The sequence below is a fragment of the Colossoma macropomum genome, unplaced genomic scaffold (genome assembly GCF_904425465.1).
Source record: "Colossoma macropomum unplaced genomic scaffold, Colossoma_macropomum, whole genome shotgun sequence".
Lineage (NCBI taxonomy): Eukaryota > Metazoa > Chordata > Actinopteri > Characiformes > Serrasalmidae > Colossoma > Colossoma macropomum.
This window is the reverse complement of record NW_023494790.1, coordinates 5,473,051-5,492,713: the sequence shown is the minus strand read 5'-3', so window position 1 is coordinate 5,492,713 and position 19,663 is coordinate 5,473,051. Positions and strand designations below refer to the sequence as shown.

Here is a 19,663-nt window from a genome sequence, read left to right as displayed (position 1 = left end):
TAACAAACACTAGAACTCAGTGGTCACCCAAATAGCCCAAATCATTTTGGTAAAACACAAGTAAGAAAATGAACGTTTTTACATGCACACACTTAGTTTGCAATTAAAATATATACACACACCTCAAAAATTTACACAAACCCACATCCCCAAAACATCTGAACACCTCTCAACCCACTTAGACCACATCCAGGTCCAGCAACAAGGCACAGAACAACACTTATTTCAAGGCCAAAACATAAACACAACACTCCGCTACAGTGTTTTTGCAAGTTATGGGAACTTAGCCGACCTGTGCACTGCAAAAAATCAAATCTTGGTAAATGAAATGTGTAATATTTCTCTTTTTTAGATTGTTGTAAGTTTATTATGAGATTATTTAACTAGGTTTAGACATGTTTACTTGTTTTAAATAATTTTGTCTACTAAAATTCATGATTCAGGATATTTAAAATAGTTTCACTTGCCACAATACCACTTGTTGCAGGGTGCCAGTTCTAGGTAAGTAGTAAAGTTGACTGTATTAAAGAAGACAAATGTCAATACTGCAAAAAATAATTGTTTGGAGGAACACCGCTGTGGTGTCCATTAAATAACTAGGCTGTTAAATGTGAGGTCAGTGTTTAAAATGTATTTTTTTCTCTCTGTTTTTTTGGTAGCTACAGTGGATTTGGCTAGTTACTGGTTGTTAACTTTACTGTTCATGTTTTTTGGACATACTTTCTAGCTACCCCACAACACCCCCACCCATGATCTGTAACCAAGCCCCTTTAAAATTCCAAGAAAGACAGTTTAATGAACTTCCGGTATTTTTTTTTCTTCACTGGCAACAATGAAAATTAAACATTACTCTGAAAATTTCAGAAGATAGATGTATTTGCAGTGTATAGTAGCCTATTAGTTATAGAAGCAGTTGCAGCCTAGCAACATGCAAGCTAGATGTGAGTTTCAGTTCATTTTAATGACAGTGATTATTAGTTTCATCTTGTTTTGGGTTTTGGTCATTTTTATTTATTTCACTCTACAAAAAAATTAGTTTACTATATTAGCTCTGATGCTAATTTACGAAACTTAAGCTACTAATATGTTTCTGCTTCATCAAATTAGATGAGTAAGGAAAGTGAATTACTGTGTAATATTTTAAGACTATTTGGTAACGTTTCATCTAAATAGTTGCTAATAAACAGCATTGCAATCATCATCTAATAGTTTGTTAATGACTGTAATAATTAGTAATAGTTACACATGCATTAATAAGTGGTACCATTTGAATGATTAACCCTTTACTTAGTAAGCTATAAATAAGTACATAGTGTGTTTATAAAGATTTTGTTAATTGGTGCTCATGACTTAAATCAATACAATTAATAATCATTATGAATAATTACATGTTGAATAACCAGTAATTGTCTATGTCCTAAATGATGAAGTGCTACTTTGTGATGCCTAAACTTTTCCTTAATGCTTAGTTAATCTTTAGTAAGAGATTAATGTATACTTTTTAAAATGTTATTAATACTTTATAATGCCTTTATAAAGTTAAATAAACATCATAAATTTATAAAAAGGAATTGTTACCATGGATTACTATTTGTATGTCAGTTGATAATTTAAATGGCAGAACTTATTAATGCAGTAAAAATTAAAAATTAGAGATTCATTAAAAACTTTTATGATAATGGTTATTTAGTGTTTCTAATACTAAATTATTAAACTTATTAGACCTATTAAACTATTCAGAAAAATACAGGAAGTGATTATTCTTAATAATTTGGATATTTTGACAGCATCTGGACAGAACGTTGCTTATTACACATTGAATATTTGGCTTAGCTGAGAATGTGAATACAGAAATCTCGCATAGGCACTTTCTAACCACAGTGTTACACTGAGTGACCGCTGAGTGAGTTTCTTTGTCTCTGTTGTAGATGTTTATCAGCAGACGTGTCATTCAGATGCTCAGTGTGTGGGAGGAGCACCAGCAGGCCTCAGCACTAGTGTTGTTCCTGGCGTCATTAGCGAATACACTGGTGGGGCCACTAGCGGTTCATCAGGGTCTTCGGGGAGCCCTGGAGCTCTGAAGAAAAGCTCAGGAGGAAGTGTGGGTGGCGGCGGCAGCGTGATGGACAAGATCAAGTCCCCAGGCACGGTCCGCCGCCTTTCAATGAAGATGCGGAAGCTTCCAGAGCTTCGACGCAAGCTTAGCCTGCGCTCGTCTCGTAACCAGCGTCACGCCGTTCACGGACCCGGGGGTTCGGGAGCGACAGCGGGCACTGACGAGGCCTCGCCCCCTAATGCACGCAAGGAGTCCTCCAACAACGTCATAAGCAGGTACCACCTGGACTCCAGCGCCCCCGCCAGGCCGAGGCGCAGGTCCTCGCGCACACGCTCCGCAAGCAAGGGTGGCTATCTTAGCGACGGAGATTCACCTGAACTCTTGCCCAAGCAGGGATCAGGTCAGGGGTTGGCAGAGGGGTCACAGGAATCACAGGGCTCGCCTCCGCCTCCCCCAAATCATGGACGCCAGGATTCAGCTAACATAGTGGACACGGGGTCGTTCCGGCTCTACTCGCTAGCTGACCAGCCACGCTGCGCCCAGAGAGTTTCTGGCCTCCTTACTGTCCACCTGCTGGGTGTGGAGGAGTTGTTGCGTTTTCCGCGCGCCGACACTGGTAAGGACGTATTCTGTGCCATTCAAGTGGACGGAGTGACCCGCGCCCGCACCGCCCTGCTCACCTGCCGGGGGGCGTGTCTCCCTTTAAACCACACCTTCAACCTGGAGCTGGAGCGCGCACGGCTGCTCAAGCTGGTTGTCCTCACGCCAGCTGTTACCGTGGGTAACGATGGGTCATCTTCTGCCCCTGGTGGTCAGACTCGCAATCGAGTATGCTGTCTTGGTGTAGTGGCGATCCCACCTCTGTTTAAAGGTGAAATCCCAGTTTTGTGCTCGATTTTAGTGCATGTTTGCTGTGTCATTCATTACTTAGTTTGGAAAATTTCATTTCCTCATCATTCATTTTCTCATTTCCTTACTAAATATAGTTCATCAGTCAAGAAATGTTTGATGTCTGAAGTTTGCTTCTTTAGTTTTTTCACTGGACCTACAAGGCTAATGCTATTATTATTTTTATTATTAAATGCCATCAGGTCGGTTCTGACTCCTGGCAGCCATGTGGAGAGTGTTTCTCCAGAATATCCTGTCTTCTCTTTGGGCCTTAAGACTCCTTAAAAGGGATTTTCATTTTTTTCTGCATAATTAAATTGTTGAGATGTAATGAAGGTCATTCAGAGTGGTTTGGTGTGAAACGCTCCATTTCAGAGAAACTTAGAGGCAGGATTGTTCACAGTGGTGGTGATAGGAACCTGACATCTGAAGAGTTTAATGCCTCTACAAGTTCCTTCAAAGTTACACTTCCTGATGTCTGAGACATTGTTTTATGATAGTTTTGAGGTTTTAGCCTAAAACACGTGTTACATGTAATACATTCATGGTGGAGGGATGCATGCAGGGCACTGCAAGGCAAACTAGTCACCAAAGACTTAACGTTATTTTGCCATCATCATTACTCGTAAAAACTTTCTCTGGTGGTTTTGGATAGTAATTAAATAGGTTGTAGTGGTGTTGTAGACATCACAACCTCTGGCTCCTGTCTGTATGTTTCTCTAGAATGGAGCATTTCACATCAAACCACTCTGAATTACTTTAATTGACAGAAGAAATGGTGGAGTTCCCCTTTAATGGCTTGTTTGTGACATCTCTGATTATGTCCATCCATCTTGCTGGTCGTTCTCGTCCTCTTTTACCTTCAGCTAAACATAATGGTCTTTTCTGAGGTGTCCAAAATAAGAGCTTTAGTTTGGTTATCTGGGCTTTGAGTGAGAAATGAGGCTTGATTTGGTCAAGGATTCATTCGTTTGCCATCCAAGCACTCTCAGAAGTCTTCACCTACACCAAAGTTCAAAGGTATCAGTATTTTTCTTGTCCTGCTTTTTGCTGTCCAGCTTTTACATCCTTGAACAACCACAGAAAACACCACAGTCTGGACAGTTCTGATCAATGTAGCCAACAAGTAAAGGAAATCAGTTAGCACTGTGTAAACTACATACCTACATCATCATAGCTCTTCATGTTTACATGTTCGTTTATCTATAAAAATGTACAAACGTGCATTGCACAGCTGTGAACGGTATTAGCGGTCATTTAGACCTGAATTTCACTGTACTTTTGTCCATTTTTATAGATATTAATATCTAAAACTAGAGATTGAAGGATCGATCGGCTATGTATCAGTATTGGCCGATTCTCAGCCCGAATATGCGATTGGCTGATATCTCTCTAGCTTAGCTGATCCTGAGAGCTGATCAGTGATGGAAAACATATGGGCCATATTTTGCCTGAGGTTCCAGAGTGTAACTGCTGCACCAAAAAAGTGTTGTTCCCCTGGCAGTGCGCGTCCATGAATTTGGGAGCTGGAGCTTCTGAAGGCAGGGTTGTATTTGTTTTGCTGTTGTGTTCAAATAACAACAGTCGTTCTCCAGAATCTCTTACTGCACCATTGGATGCGGCATCCAGCCCCGTCCTCGATCGGCTATCGGCCGATTGTGCTGAAAGGCGGTTGGCGATCGGTATCGGCCCCAAAAACACAGATAGGTCCATCTCGAATATAAAGCTAAAGAAGCAAACTTCAGACACTGAGTATAGCTGATCGGTGAGGGTAAAATATTTGTTTATTTATTTGTTTTTTGCCAAAAATGTTTTTTTAACATACACAGCTTTATGTAAAAGTTTGGGCCCCAGATTAAATTCCATGTTTTGTTGAGTGTCTGTATGAAAATACGTGAACACATCCTCTACAGAGAACACACTTCTTATATTTTAACGCACAGTTACTGTTTATTTGCCAAATTTAACATGTATGGATAAAATAAAACATAACATGCAGCCTGTGCAAAAGTTATGGCATATTTTATATTTTGTTGCATTTTTTTTCCTCAATATGTTAAACTCAGCAAATAAAGAGAAATTGTGCACTAAAGTTTGCAGATACATGTCATATTTAAGTGTGTTCTCTGTTGATGATGTGTTTACTTATTTTCATATAGACAATCAACAGAACGTGTGATTTGAACAGGGTGTTGTTTTGCATACGCAGTGTCGGTCAATGTTACATTTCAGAATAAGTTTAAATTGATGTTTATGGAAAAGACTTTCCAAATACGTCATAATGAGTCAGGCTAGTTACCCTGACACAGCTTACTCAGAATGGGGTTTTCACGGGTGAATTAGTACTGAAGTTTAGTCTAGACTGGGTTTAATCTCTGCAGCTGTTGAGAGCTTGAGCTAGTAGCTCATATCGTCTGCAGAGACAGCGTTAGAGGGCACGTTAGTGTGTTTCATGTTGGTTACTGAGTTCAAGCTTCTGTTCATCCTCTCTTATTTTTGTCCCCCCTTCCGCCCCTCTCTCTGTTTATCTTTGCCCCCCCCCCACCAACGCTCTCCCACCGCAGCCTCGCGGAGCCAGCAGCTGTGTGTGAAGCTGGAGCCGCGGGGGTTGCTGTATGTGAAGTTGACTCTGCTGGAGCAGTGGGAGGCCCCCTCGCCCCGCCTCAGTGAGCTCCCGCCCCCCACCGTGTTTGGGGTGGAACTGCGGCGCCTGGTGGAGAAAGAGGGCCAAGAGCTCAGAGTTCCTCTGATCATTCAGAAATGTGTGGCAGAGATCGAAAAAAGGGGACTGAAGGTAAACTACATTTCTTTTTTTCTTTTAGGGCCACTTTTACGCTGGTGAGCGAAGTCAGTAAAGTTCTGTAGCTTAGAAAAAAATCTTCATTAATCTTCTAAGCCACTTATCCTTCTGGGTTGTGGGTCATTACCATACTATACAGTTCAAATGTCTTAAGCCACATGTAAAAATTAGATTTAAAGCTTTTTATCTGTGAAGAAATTATCGATTTGCTTGAAAAACCACAGACATGAGAATAGATATAAATAAACATTACAGGGGAAGTACACCAATTTTTCAAAATTTCTGCATGATTCAGTTGTTATCATAGTCAGTCAGTCTGGTTTGACATGAAATGCTACATTTTGGAGACACTAACCGATGGGGATGCACTGAAATTTCAGCCACTGAACATGTTTGGCCAAAAATGGTCAAGAAGCGAACTTCAGCCAAAAGACAAATAAGGCCAAAAAAAATGTATCCAAAGAAACAGAGATTAAATAGGTCAAAGCATCAAACAAAGCATCAAAATCGGAGACTTTACAAATAATCTTGATGAAAATGAGATCTAAAGGCTAAAATGCTATTTCTTCCCTTCACCTGACAAGCGATTAATAATCTCTGCTCATGTTGAGTATCGAGGAGATAAAACACCCAAGAACTGCTCCATTACAGGTTTGAGAGCTCTTGAAAACATTACATGTTGCAGGAACCAGAAGTCTTGAGAGTTTAATGCCTCTAAAAGCTCCTTCACAGAAAGTTATTACATGGAATGGTATGAATACACTGCCTGATAATTATGTTATTGTTTTATGACTGTTTTTATTCATGTTTTGGCCCCTAAACATATTTTTTATTCATTCATGGTGAAGATGTACATGCATTATTTCACCATCATCAACATTACATATAAAAAGTATATTAAATGGCTTGATTTACTCTGTAAATATTGCGACCCCTGGTTCCTGTGAACAGCACTGTAAATCTGAATCGGTAATTTTCTCTGTTAAACCACTTTGAATGGCTAACATACATTTTTCTTGACAGTTGAATTATGCAGAAATAAAAATGGTGGAATTCCACTTTAATACAATACATTATGAGTTGATATGTGAAGTGTTAGCTTTACTATTCTCAAATCTCTCTTTGTGGAAGTCCAGTATTTATAGTTACCTTCCAATACCTAGTTTATCTAATCAATCATTCACTAAATTCAATCAGGTAATGCTGATGAAACTGAACAGATCTACTAGATGGCTGGAGTTTAGTGGCTGGTTGCACCAGCTATGTGTAGGCTAGTTGTAATGTAAGTGTTTACTAAGTTCAGGTTTATGCTTTACTAAATCAGACCAGGTCGCACCACAAACTAGTTTTAACCTTTAGCTTAGTAGTTACTATATATTTACACCCCCCTCGGCTGGTGTAAGTTTTGGGGAAACAATCAGAAACCAGTGCATAAAAAAGACCAAAAACATGACTTTTTTGGTTAACTAAGCTAAAAATTCTGAAGATTATACGCTGTGATTTTACGTACAGCTCTAATCATCACCCTGGTTTAACTCTGAGCATGAAGCTAAACACCCACAGCTCCAGCTCAGAGAGACTCAGCTGCTGCCCAAACGGCTAAACTGAGGCTGCTGTTGTGTCGGTTATCCAGAAACTGTTGTTTAAAAAGCTGCATATTTGGTTTCTCAGGGAAATATTAAGAATAAACAGACAGTAGCTGTAGATAATATGCTTTATTCAGTTTACCCTGTACACATCATTCTCTTCTATGCTGGATATTTTTCCATTGAAAAAGTCAGGTTGCGCTTCCATGGCGGTGAGTTTACTGATGGTCCCGAACATGTTATCATGTTACAGCGACGTATGCATTACTTAGTTGCTACTAGTTAAGACACGACTTACAGATTTGCGGTGCAACCAAATTTAGTAAAAGGATAGATTGAAACTAACTAGTGTAACTAAAGACTCAGTAAAGAATTTACTCCTAAACTTAAGTATAAATTTATGCACACCTGGTGCAGCTCAGTCCTGGAACCAAACCTGTGTTCTTCTTACTGTTTTCTTCTAACCTACATATTAACTTTTATGTTTATTAGTATTTATTTTAACGTTATAAGTGATTTTACACTCAAGAACACACTTATTGCCGAGATAAACACATTTTAAACTACTTTCTCGGCCAGCCTAAGACTGTTAAACAGTGCTTTAGTTTAACTTTGCCTTTCGTGTCTGTAGGTTGTGGGTCTGTATCGCCTCTGTGGCTCTGCAGCTGTAAAGAAGGAGCTGCGTGATGCGTTTGAGAGGGACAGCGCGGCCGTCACTCTGAGTGAAGAGCTGTACCCAGACATCAATGTTATTACTGGTGAGTGCACGTACACACAGCGGCGCCGGTGGTAATTTTGGGCCCCCTGAAAATTTCATGCATGGGCCCCCTGGCCTCTCCTCCTTCGCCTTAGCAGGACATGTCGCAACATTAAAACATGCCAAGCGTTATTCTTTATTTTGTTACAGCTCCATAATCCCAACTATTACATTCACCATGTCGTCATCTCTAGCCTGCAGCAAGCTGTGAATATGAATATAAGCAATATGACTAGGGGTGGGAATCACAGGGCATCTCGCGATATGATATTATCATGATACGTTGCCCACGATAATGACGATATCACGATACTGCGATTCTGTGATACTCTGTATATTGCAAGACAGTCCTCTATGATACATCACGACATCTGTGTAGCTGAAGAAAATAAAATACTCTAAAATAGGCAAATAGCAGAAATAATGTATATTTCACTGACTTTGTTTGTCATCATTCCAATGTAAAATAGCCATAAACTGCCAGAAAGCAGAGCAAAAATCTTTTCATTTTCATTCATTTTCAACTACACTTTATGAGCGAAGGTCCTTGCAAATAAACCCAGCGATAAAGTAATACCAGTAATACTGGTAGCCCTTGGGGACGTAAAAGCAAGTTTGGCTTTAAAAGCTGTATTAATTGTAGGCTGACTTTGAGTTGTGGCAACGTTAGCTGTTCTCAACAACCAGATCAGGATGATGATGAAGAGGGTGGCTACGCATGTTCATTTACCTTGTTTTAACAAGACAGTTCTTGCAGATCACAGAGTCTTTGTCTATTTCATTTTTCTTTTTAATGCTGTAAAAGCCAAAGTGGGCCAAGACCTTCAACTTGAAAGAGGCACTTGACCCCTTTCTACTTCACCTTCACTTTCAAACTTTTACATTCTAGTGGTCAAGATAACACAACAGCTTAACGGAGTATGCTGAACAATTGTATTAGGAGGGAAAACCTTTACAGTAGGATATGAGGCTTGTTTAAACAGCTCCATTTCACAGCTGCAGTTACTGTAGCACATGCCTCCTTTCTATCAACAAATCCAGTATATCTTTACCCACCTTATATCGAGGGCCTAAATCGTCCTTAATGAGGTGTGAAAGTCATGTTAGCATTTAATCTTTAATCTATTAATCTTTAATTTTTGTGTGCAGAACTACTGTTTTTGCATTAAGACTCAGTTTCATATACAAGAAAAAGAGAAGAAATATAGACACATTATTGCACATTAATAAGGCTAATTTTGTATTTTCAAAACAAAAAAAGAAACATGACACACAATTTAATATCACCTTTCAGATCTTATTTGTATCAATGTTGTCGGAAGAAAACCTTGTATCTCCAAAATGACAACTTTACAGGAAAAGGAAAAACATACTTTACTTTTAATGTAAGCTAATGGAACCAGACATTTTTCCAAGTCATTTTGAGTCGTTTCTTTTGGTCCATTCATCATGAAATTTACACACAATGCAAAGGGTAACAGGCATTTTCAAATTACGTCAAAAACTAAAAAACGACAAGAGATACAAGGTTTTCTTCCGACAACAGCGATATATCGTCGCTGTCCAAAGAAAACCATGTATCTCCATTTTTGTCGATTTTTATTTTTCTACATCATTTCAACACACCAGCTGTCCTTTACGTTGTGTGAACATTTCATGATGCATGGACCAATAGAATTGCTGTAAAATCACTTGGAATAATTTATCTTTACATTGACTTACATTGAAAGGTAAGAGTGTTTTTGCCTTCTCCTGTAAAGTTCCTATTTTGGAGTTACTTGTTTTTCTTTGGACAGCGACGATATTTAAATAGATGCCATGACCCGTCCTGCTCAACACTCACACACACACGTACACTCAGCCTCATCTACTGTAATTTTTCCTCAGGCATTCTGAAGGACTACCTCCGGGAGCTGCCGTCGGCCCTGATCACGAAGACTCTGTACGAGGTGGTGCTGGAGGCCATGTGTCTGCGTCCGGCTTGCAGGAACGACAACGATGCACAGAGATCTCAGAGCACTGTCTCACTGCTGCACTGCCTGCCTGAACCAGAGAGGGTACTGTTCATATATACATACAGTACTGTGCCAAAGTCTTCTGAGAAAATGACATGTAAAGCTATATCTGGTCAGTTAGCATTTATTTGCTCAAAAAACAATAACAAAGGAATAAATCCAAGAAGACATCCCCTCATTATTTGAAGGGGGGGGTATTAGCTAAACAATTTCCAAATCTCTCCTTAAGGACCTCCAGGATTTAAAGTTACCTTCCAATATCTAGTTTATCTAATCAATCGTTCATTAAATTCTCCAGGGTATATTTTGTTTTTTCCATCTGAATTTACGTGACCAAATCGTATGGCAAATTATTCAGTAACTGCATGAAATAAATGCAAATTTTTATTTTATTTATTTAATTATAAAAGCTCCCCTCAAATTAACAGAACATGTGTTTTATGATCACACATATTGCTATATGCTTACAATTTACTGCTGAAAGCCAAAAATCTTAGACGCTCTTTGTGTTATTTTATAAAAATAATTTTTACAGAGCAGATCACTGAAGAGACGCCATCTGTTTATAGTTTATAGCTCAGATTTGTGGAAAAATGGGTCGACTTTCAGTAGAAAAAACAAGTTGTGAGTTCAGCTTCTTTTATTATAAGGGTTTAAAATTACATCACCCATCTATTTGACTGGAAAGAAGACAGTTACAGCTCTCATACGACCCCCACCTTTTAAATGTAGCTTATGAAATATGAAAGTTATGAAGAATATGACGAAGTGCGTTTTGGAACCACCGGTGGTCTCAAGGAGTTGAAGAGGTTAATTTAAATTAAGGGCTGCTGATGGAGTCGAACAAATCCATGTGAAGGCTGGAGAGCAGCAAGAAGTCAGGAAACAAACCTGTGTTCTTCTAACCAGTGTATTAGTAACTTTACTGAAAACAAAAAAAAGTCTTATGTTTGACTGTATTTGTGTTAATTTGTAGTTATTCTAATGTTATATAGTGTTTTTACTGACACACTTGCACTTACTGCCCAAGTACTTTTAAACAATTCCCTGGCTTCGTGAGGCTTTTCCCAGAACTGGGCACAGTACCCTTTATTTATATATTTATTATTCAGTCCAAGCAGCCATTATGTACAAATGATTTGTTTTACAGAATATTTTTAACATAAAATTACTCAGAAGTCTTAACAACTAAATATCCATAAATGTACATTATAATAACCCTTTTCATTGTTTAGTGTGTCACTTTATTAGAGCTTCCAATCTGTAGAAATCTACAAGGATATTTTTCCACACCTCCAAAGTCTTGCTTTTAACAATTCTAAGTGATCCCAAACATATTCAGTGATGTTGACTTCTGGACCCTGGTGTGGTCACTCTGTTGTTCTGAGAACATCAGCAGCTTCTTTGGTTGGTTTGCAAATTTTCTTCTATGTTCTTCTTTTTTCTCTTATTTTCTGCTTCTGCCAATCCAAGCAAGCCAAATTACAAATTTAGACCCATCAGTCCATAAAACCCCACTCCACGTCTCAGATGTCCAGTTTTGGTGTTCAAGGGCAAATTTTCTTATTCTTTGTCTGTCTTCTTTTCTTAGTCAGGTTCTTCTTGACAGCTACACATCCTTTCAGACCCATAGCGCTGAGTCGTCTTCTCACAGTGGAAGGATGGACAGAAACACCTGTGGATGTTTTCAGATCTGAAGCAGCTTGATTTTCTCCTCTCTCTCAGAGACGAAAGCTTTAAGGCTACGCTCACATTACAAGCCTCATTGCTTAAATCTGATTTTTTGCTCAAATCCGATCTCTCTGACACGATGGTTCACACTCGTTTAAGTGATTTTAGATCTGTCATTAATGTGGACGAACCGGCGTCCTGAAATGACCTGCATGGGCTCATCCTACTCAGTAGCGTCACGTGGATGAATCTCGTGCATCATCAGCAAACAGACTAACGATCAGAACGAGCTTCGCTGAGAAGATAATTAACTCTGATCAGCTCTCAGCTTCATTATTAGAGCGAGATGAAGGAGAAAAAGGTGAGATTAGCTGCTTTTCCACCGTTTACAGGCTTTAACTTCTGTTCGGCGCTGCTGCCATGGTAACGCTGAATGATGGTGCAGTGGAAAAAGAAAAAGCACATGAATTCCGATCAGAGCGTCATATTAAGGTCGCATGGCCACGAATCGGAAACGTATCCGATTTAGGACCACATATGAAAGTGGCTGGGGTTGGATTTGAACAGATCAGATTTGCGTGTCCACACAGCCCTGAAAACATCAGATCTGAGTCACAGTAGGTGTCTGTAGCTTTTAATCATTTTTGAACTCCATTTTTGGAAACTCCTGTTTTTTCACTTATTTTCCTTTGACTTTCTCCTTCTTTTGCCCATTAATATTTCAAGGGAGTTTTGACAGGAAATAAAATAAATGAAGGGTGGTCTCTGGCTTTTCTCCTCTCTTGAAGATGAAAGCTGTAAGTGCTGTTTATCTGATGGGGACAGTTTTGGTGGTCTTGCAAGTCTAGGAGTCCCATATTTGAAGAGTTTTGGAAACTCCTGTTTTTTCACGCATCTTCCTTTAACTTTCTCCTATAATTAACATCTCCTAAAAATGAATAACATGTACTTAATGGCTTGACTGTAAATTAAGTTCATAAAGGGTAGTCTCTGACTTTTGTACAGTACTGTATGTCTATTAAAATGTATTGCTTTGTCTTTGTGTGTGTTTCCCCTCTCTAGGCTACTCTGTCTTTCTTGCTGGATCATCTGAGTCTGGTGGCGTCCTTCAGTGACTGTAACCTGATGACGTGTCAGAACCTGGCTGTGTGTTTTGGTCCGGTTCTCCTGACCCCTACGCAGGAGTCCTGGAGGGCAGGGTTACCAGGATTCAGCTCAGGGGCCTCTGGGGTTTCCGGGGCCACTCGGAGTTCCCGCAGCAGCAACCACAGTGTGGAGATAGCCAGCGCCGTGGACTTCAAGAGACACATAGAGGCCCTACACTATCTACTGCAGCTGTGGCCACGTGAGTGAGAGTTGGTGGGAATGTGCTTGTTGAGTCTGCGCGTTCTCTTTATGTATTTATTTATGGGTTTACACTGTACGTACTTAGGTACTTCAAATAGCCAAGTTTTCAGCCTCTCTTATTCCTTAGAATTATACAGGCTGTTTTTGTTACTGATCCTTTATGAGGCATATATGATTAAATGATCTCTTTTCTGTATCTGTGTTTGAAAGCAGTCCAGCCTAAAACTGTCCTTATAACTTAGGTGTGAATGGGCAGAGCTAAACTGTTGCAGGCTGAGTAGAAGGATGTATGTAAATGAGCTGGTTTTTCGTGACATCACAGGAAAAAATTAATTCAAAACAAGCTGTTTTTGCAACTTTCCATATGCATATCGTTGCTGTCCAATGAAAAACAAGTATCTCCAAAATATGAACTTTACAGGAGAAGGCAAAAACACTCTTACCTTTCAATGTAAGTCAATGTAAAGAGATTTTGTTCCAAGTGATTTTAAAGCATTTCTATTGGTCCATGCATCATGAACTTTTTATACAATGTAAAGGACAGCTGGTGCGTTAAAATGATGTAGAAAAATAAAAATCAACAAAAATGGAGATACATGGTTTCCATTGGACAGCGACAATATATATAGACTTGGTACATTTTGATGCATTACCGTTAACATACTACATCAAACTCATTTATTTAATAAAAGTAAGGGAAATTTAATTTCCAATGACAGAGGCCTTTTCAACTGTGAACTCTAACCTTAAAGACTATCAGTATTGGCTATAAATTATTTATTAATTACTCGGAAACCAATGTGTTATATAGCTATGAGAGGAAGAAGTTGAATTGTGGGCCAAATATGGTTCCTCGCAGGTTAAGGGGCTAAAGTGTCTTACAGAAACACACTTCAAAAAGACAGAAGGTCCTGAGGGTTCCCCACTGCTTAGCATATCACAGTTATTTAAAGAATCACAGTAAAATCATATTGTGGCTCAAGTATTGTGACAATATCATATTGTGGGGCTTCTAATGATTCCCACCACTAATGATCATTGTAGAGTATCAGAGTGCATTTACATTCAAGGTGAGACACCACAGGTGAACAGGGTACTTATCTTTAAAACAATACATTTCACAGTGAATCTTTTCTAGTTCATTACTGTTATTCATTCAAGTGTAAAGTATGAAAGTTGATTTTTCATAATATTTTACATTCATGTTTAAATTATATTTTGATATGCAGAAGTAGCATTGTCTACTTAAGTATGCATATATTCAACAATTGTACACAACATGTTTTTGAAATCTCATTTTTTTTATTGTTTAATTAAGAAAAACTATGCACTGCTAATATAAAACATCTTTCGGGTCCCTTTGTAGTAAAAGTTATCTTGAGATAACGAGTTAATTATCTTGTTATCTCAAGATAACAAGTTTGTTATCTTGAGAGTTAGTTTTCTTGTTATCTCGAGATAACAAGTTAATTATCTTGTGATCTTGAGATAATGAGTTAACTTTGTTGTTATCTCAAGATAACAAAGTTGTTATCTTGAAACAACGAGTTAGTTATCGTGTTATAAAAGTTGTTATCTTCAGATCACAAGATAATTAACTTGTTATCTCAAGATAACAATCCAGGAAATGATAGCAACAGCTCATGGCCTCTCCGGACTTCTGTAGAAATTAACTTATTTCTGTTTTTGCTCTGATTTTGACATGTTTATGATTTTGCAATTTCTATAGATGTATAGATGTTTATCCAAAAATCTGAAAAATGATGAATGATTGAGGACCAAAACTTGAATTTCTGCCTGTAGCGTTTGGCCCTGAGTAACTGATGCTTCACCTTTTTTAAATAATCAGCGCTGTTGACAGCTTTTTGTTAACTAATTGTTGCATAAACTTCTCAGCTCTTATTCTTTTCTTCTTCTGTCATAGTTCCCACAGGGAGAGTGATAGACCAGTCATCTTACAGCCTTGAGGTTTCTCCTGTTTCCGTTCCTCCTCCATCCCAGAATCCCATGCAGCGGCGTGCGCAGCGCGTGCCGTTGCGCGTGGAGCTCCCGTTACCACAAGACGTCGTGGTGGTGTCTCGTAGAGGTCGCGGCCGACTGGAAAGCCCTCCCTGCAACCGCTACGCTGGAGACTGGAGTGTGTGTGGGCGGGACTTCCTGTCCAACGATGACGCGGATTACGACGAGGTGGCGGGCAGCGAGAGCGATGAAGAAGACGAGGAGGAGGAGAAGAAGGAGGAGGAAGTTTGGGTGTCCTCGGGTGGTCTGTATGCGGACGATTTCGCGCTGGACTTCGATGCCCCGTTTACATGCAGACTGAGTCTGAAAGACTTCGATAACTTAATCTCAGATCTGGAGAGAGAACTCGCCAAACAGATCAACATCTGCCTCTGAGCACCCACCCACTCTAAACCCTGTATCTGCAATGCATTAGAGCTATAAGAGTGTGAGAGTGGAGAGAGAAACTCGAGACACACTGTTCACAATGTGTTATAATTAACACTCAATGCACACCAGCACTGATAGAAGTAAACAACTAAAAGAATGTACTTCAGTGCTAAAAGCTATAGCTGTTCACCGCTCACAGTAACAGAGTCCATTCATACAGCTATAGGGCTGTATTACAGTACTGAAAACAGCTTTAAGACTGTACTACAGTGCTGAAAAGAGATATAGCACTACAATACTAAAAAACAGATAAAGGACTGTACAGCAGTACTGAAAACAGCTACAAGGCTGTATTACAATACTAAAAACAACTATAGGGCTAAGAGACAGTATTAAAATGACTATAGGATTTTATGACAGTAATAAACAGCTTGTAGATTCTATAACAATATTTATAACTGCTACAGGACTGCATAATAGTACATGTAGTAAAACATCTATGGGGCTATATGAAAGTGTGGAAAACAGGGCTTTATGACCATACTAAAACAGCTATAGGGCCGCACTACAAAACTAAAAACAGATTTAAGACTTTACTACACATTTAAAAACTGTACTACAGTACTAATAACAGCTTTATAAAACAGATACTTCTGGTCCTTAAATCTGATTGGCTGAGCCGCGTTCGAAGCCATTGTAAAATCCATGATATACGCACACCTATGACCGCTTCACAACAACCGCATTGGAATAATCTTTGACTCTCATGCTGCTCGCATGGACCACCAAGTATACTGATGAAGTAAGAACCCGTTTTCTGTTTAAACTGAGGGGCTGACGACTTATGTTCTTAACTAGAACTAGGCTGGTCAGCTAGCTAACAGGCTGAAAGAGTCAACAGCCTAAACAACTCCATCATTAATATCACAGGCTTGAATTAAAGTACTTACAGTGTGATTAACTGTAAAACGGCAGTATCAAAGTCTAAAGAATGTCACTTAAATGTTTTACACGCTTCAAATGTTCGTGTTTCAGTCAGAAGTTGCGTCAAACCCAGGCTGAATCCCAAACGGCTCTGTATTCCCTAGTTGTGTTCTAGCTATGTAAGTTTAGAAATTCTAGCCTCTACAGCCAAATAGTGCATCATTTATTGAGTGTGGATGTGTCCCAAATGACTATTTATTAGCTATAGTTACACTGTTGGGCTGCAGGATCCAGTATTTGAATTCCTATGTAGTGCACTCTATGGGAGCAGGGAGTCATTTGAGATTCAGCCCCAGCGTGAGAGGAGGGGCGCCGCTGGATTGGTGCTAAACAAGACTTGCGGTGGTAATTTGGTGACCAAAAAAGTACTTATAAAGTGAAAGTTTTTGCATTAAACAGTGCTGTGTTATCATATTTTAATTGTTATTTGACAAAAAGTTAAATAATTAATTAAATGATTAAATGACAATATACAGCAGTGGGCTACCGAACGTTCACCTCATTCAGCGGTCCATGGTTGCTTGGCAACAACACCATTCTCTATAGGAACTACATTTCTTGGCGTAATACTTGATTATCGATTATTAATAAATTATTTTCTGAAAAATTGTGTATTTTATCATATTTTACGTTGGCTGCCGTTTTATAATATCAGTAAGCCACTTGCACATCAATATTGAAAACAGCTATAAGGCTTTGTGACAGTACTTAAACACAATAGGACTGTGCTACAATACTAAAAACAGCTACAGGACTGTACAGTACTAAAACAGAGCCTTAAGACAGTACTAAAATACTTCGTACTTAGTAAATATGATCAAGTAAATTGTAAATATCTACTGAAAATTAGATAACAAATGCCTTAACATTGCACTGCAGATACAGGGGTTCACCTGAGTGAAATAATAATGAAGAGAAACCTAAAGAGACTTTTTTCTTGCTCTGAAGGACGACGACAAGCAGTTTGTTCTGCTTTAGTATGTGAAGTTTATTTAATAGCACCCCAGTGGTTGTGAAATTCCAGGCCTGCAGGACTACACGGTTTATTTCTGACCAGCTCAAAACAGACCTACTAAGGACCTACCACACCAGATCTCTCACAGAGAGTACTCTCACAGTTACATCAATAACATTAATGTGGACAATCATAGAGCATTGACCACCTTCTGTGGTCAGTTGAGCTTGTCATTGGTCAGAAGATCACTTACATAGCATCGCAAAGGCTGTAGGTTCTGCAGTAGTGTGACTGCGATTGGTACATTATATCATTTTGTTATTTGATTGGCCAGGTTCCTGCCTGTTCATTATGATGTGGCAGAAATCTGGCGTTTGAGAAATGGCCGGTGATTTAAGTGAGCAGGGAAAACACTAAACCATGCAAACTGTGCAGTGCTCAGACTTCTTAGAGCTGTAGTTGGTTGCCCTGATTCTGGGGCTTGTGCTTGTGTATTTCTCCTATTCCCAGGAATGGTCTCGTCCCGGTGACCAGCCAGTGACGCTTGGGCCAAGAATTTTGTAATTCTTTCCACCAGGACATTCCGTTACTGGTCCAGCACCAGCACTTCCAGTCAGCCATGGAGTCTTAATGCTCGAGATGCTTTCTCGCTCTGCTTTTGCGTTTGTAAAGATTGTGTTTTATTGTCATGCTGATTTGTTGCCTGTGCCAAACAGGCCTGAGTAAATGCCTAACAGTAGACATGCTCAGGTTATGTATTATGAAGTCTTTAGTTTTGAGGTCACTTATGATGTGAATTCAGGTTTTACAATTCCAGTAATACTTAAGATTAAGGTGGACAATCATAATATAAATTATGGACCAGCAGAGTGGGTCAGAAGAAGGAAAAATGTATTTTGGTTTAATGTGGAAGAATTAATTTACCAGTATAAAAGTGAAGAACCAACAATAGAGACTAAAACATCTTCGCCTAATGTAGAAACCATATTTGCATATTATCATTTGATTTATAAGTAGGCTCAGTCTGTCAAAATGAAGCACTATGGATTGGCAAATCAGGACGGACTCACAGTCTCTTTCTGCACACTCCTCTGTGTTTCTATGTGTTTATATTCACGTGGAGGATTATGTTCTCTAACCTAACTTGCTTACAGACCAAAGACACATTTGATAGTTTTATTGCACTTCTTGATTGCGTGTAAGGTTGTCTTTTTTGCTGCTTACTTGGTCAGATGCAGTACATGGTGTTGCCGTTGCCGGTGTAGCACTGTTCCTCTATTTGAGCACGGTACAAATATTTAGCCAACTGTGATTTGTGATATATAAAAAAGTAACAGGTGGAATTCAAAGGCCATAACTAAGCCAGAGTTTGCTTTTCATGCAAAACGATTTAATCTTATTATTTTTTTGTATTTTGTTTTGTCTTATAAACAGTATTATTTTATATTGCACATTTACAACAAGCACTTATTTTTACTGTGTACTATGCCTCTGTGTACTAGTGTAAAGGACTCCTCTCTTAAATTGGTACCTTTATGTACCCTTCAGTGTTAATCCAACAACATAAATGAAAAATAAAGCACAGTATTACAGTTCCTAAACACCACAGACACAGTCCTTTCATTATGGTCTGACATGAATTACATTCTTATTTAAAGGGGAATTCCACCAGTTGTTCTGCATAATTCAGTGGCTGAGATGTAAACAAAGCTGTTTGATGTGAAACTGTAGAGAAACCTACCAACTCTGATTTCTTTACAGTGTACAGTGGTGGTGACACGAATTAGTGGTCTTGATGTTTAAAACACAAATATAGCCATTTTATTTACCTTTGAAAACCACCAGTAAACCTACACATGTCTTCTGAGTTTTTATATTGAATGTTGATGATGGTAAAATACTGGAAAATCTGAAAAAATTTAGGGACTTTTTTGCACTGCAATGCCCTGCATGTACCCCTCCACCATAAATGGATTCAAGAATATATAATTTTAGGCCAAAACGTCTATAACATCAGGCAGTGTATTCATAACCATGTCATGCAATATCTTTAGTGAGGGAGCTTTTACAGGCATTAAACTCTTCAGACGTCTGGTTCCTGTCACCACCACTGTGAACATTTCTGACTAGGTGAGTTTCTCTTGAACAGATCTTTTCACATCAAACTACTCTTGTTTACATTATAATTCAGCACTGAATATGAACCAGCAAAACCC

General features: G+C 39.0%; 1 protein-coding gene across 1 annotated transcript in view; it reads left to right on the top strand.

The window, feature by feature from the left end:
* Positions 1-16,314, top strand: part of LOC118809045 (rho GTPase-activating protein SYDE1) — a 44,225-nt gene extending 27,911 nt beyond the window's left edge. Inside the window, exons 3-8 of the mRNA XM_036571978.1 lie at positions 1,929-2,927; positions 5,509-5,738; positions 7,962-8,088; positions 9,975-10,144; positions 12,836-13,118; positions 15,045-16,314. Of these exons, the coding sequence (XP_036427871.1) occupies positions 1,929-2,927; positions 5,509-5,738; positions 7,962-8,088; positions 9,975-10,144; positions 12,836-13,118; positions 15,045-15,514 (2,279 nt within the window). The 3' untranslated portion in view covers positions 15,515-16,314. The remainder of the gene's footprint in view (positions 1-1,928; positions 2,928-5,508; positions 5,739-7,961; positions 8,089-9,974; positions 10,145-12,835; positions 13,119-15,044) is intronic.
* The last annotated feature ends 3,349 nt before the right edge of the window (positions 16,315-19,663 follow it).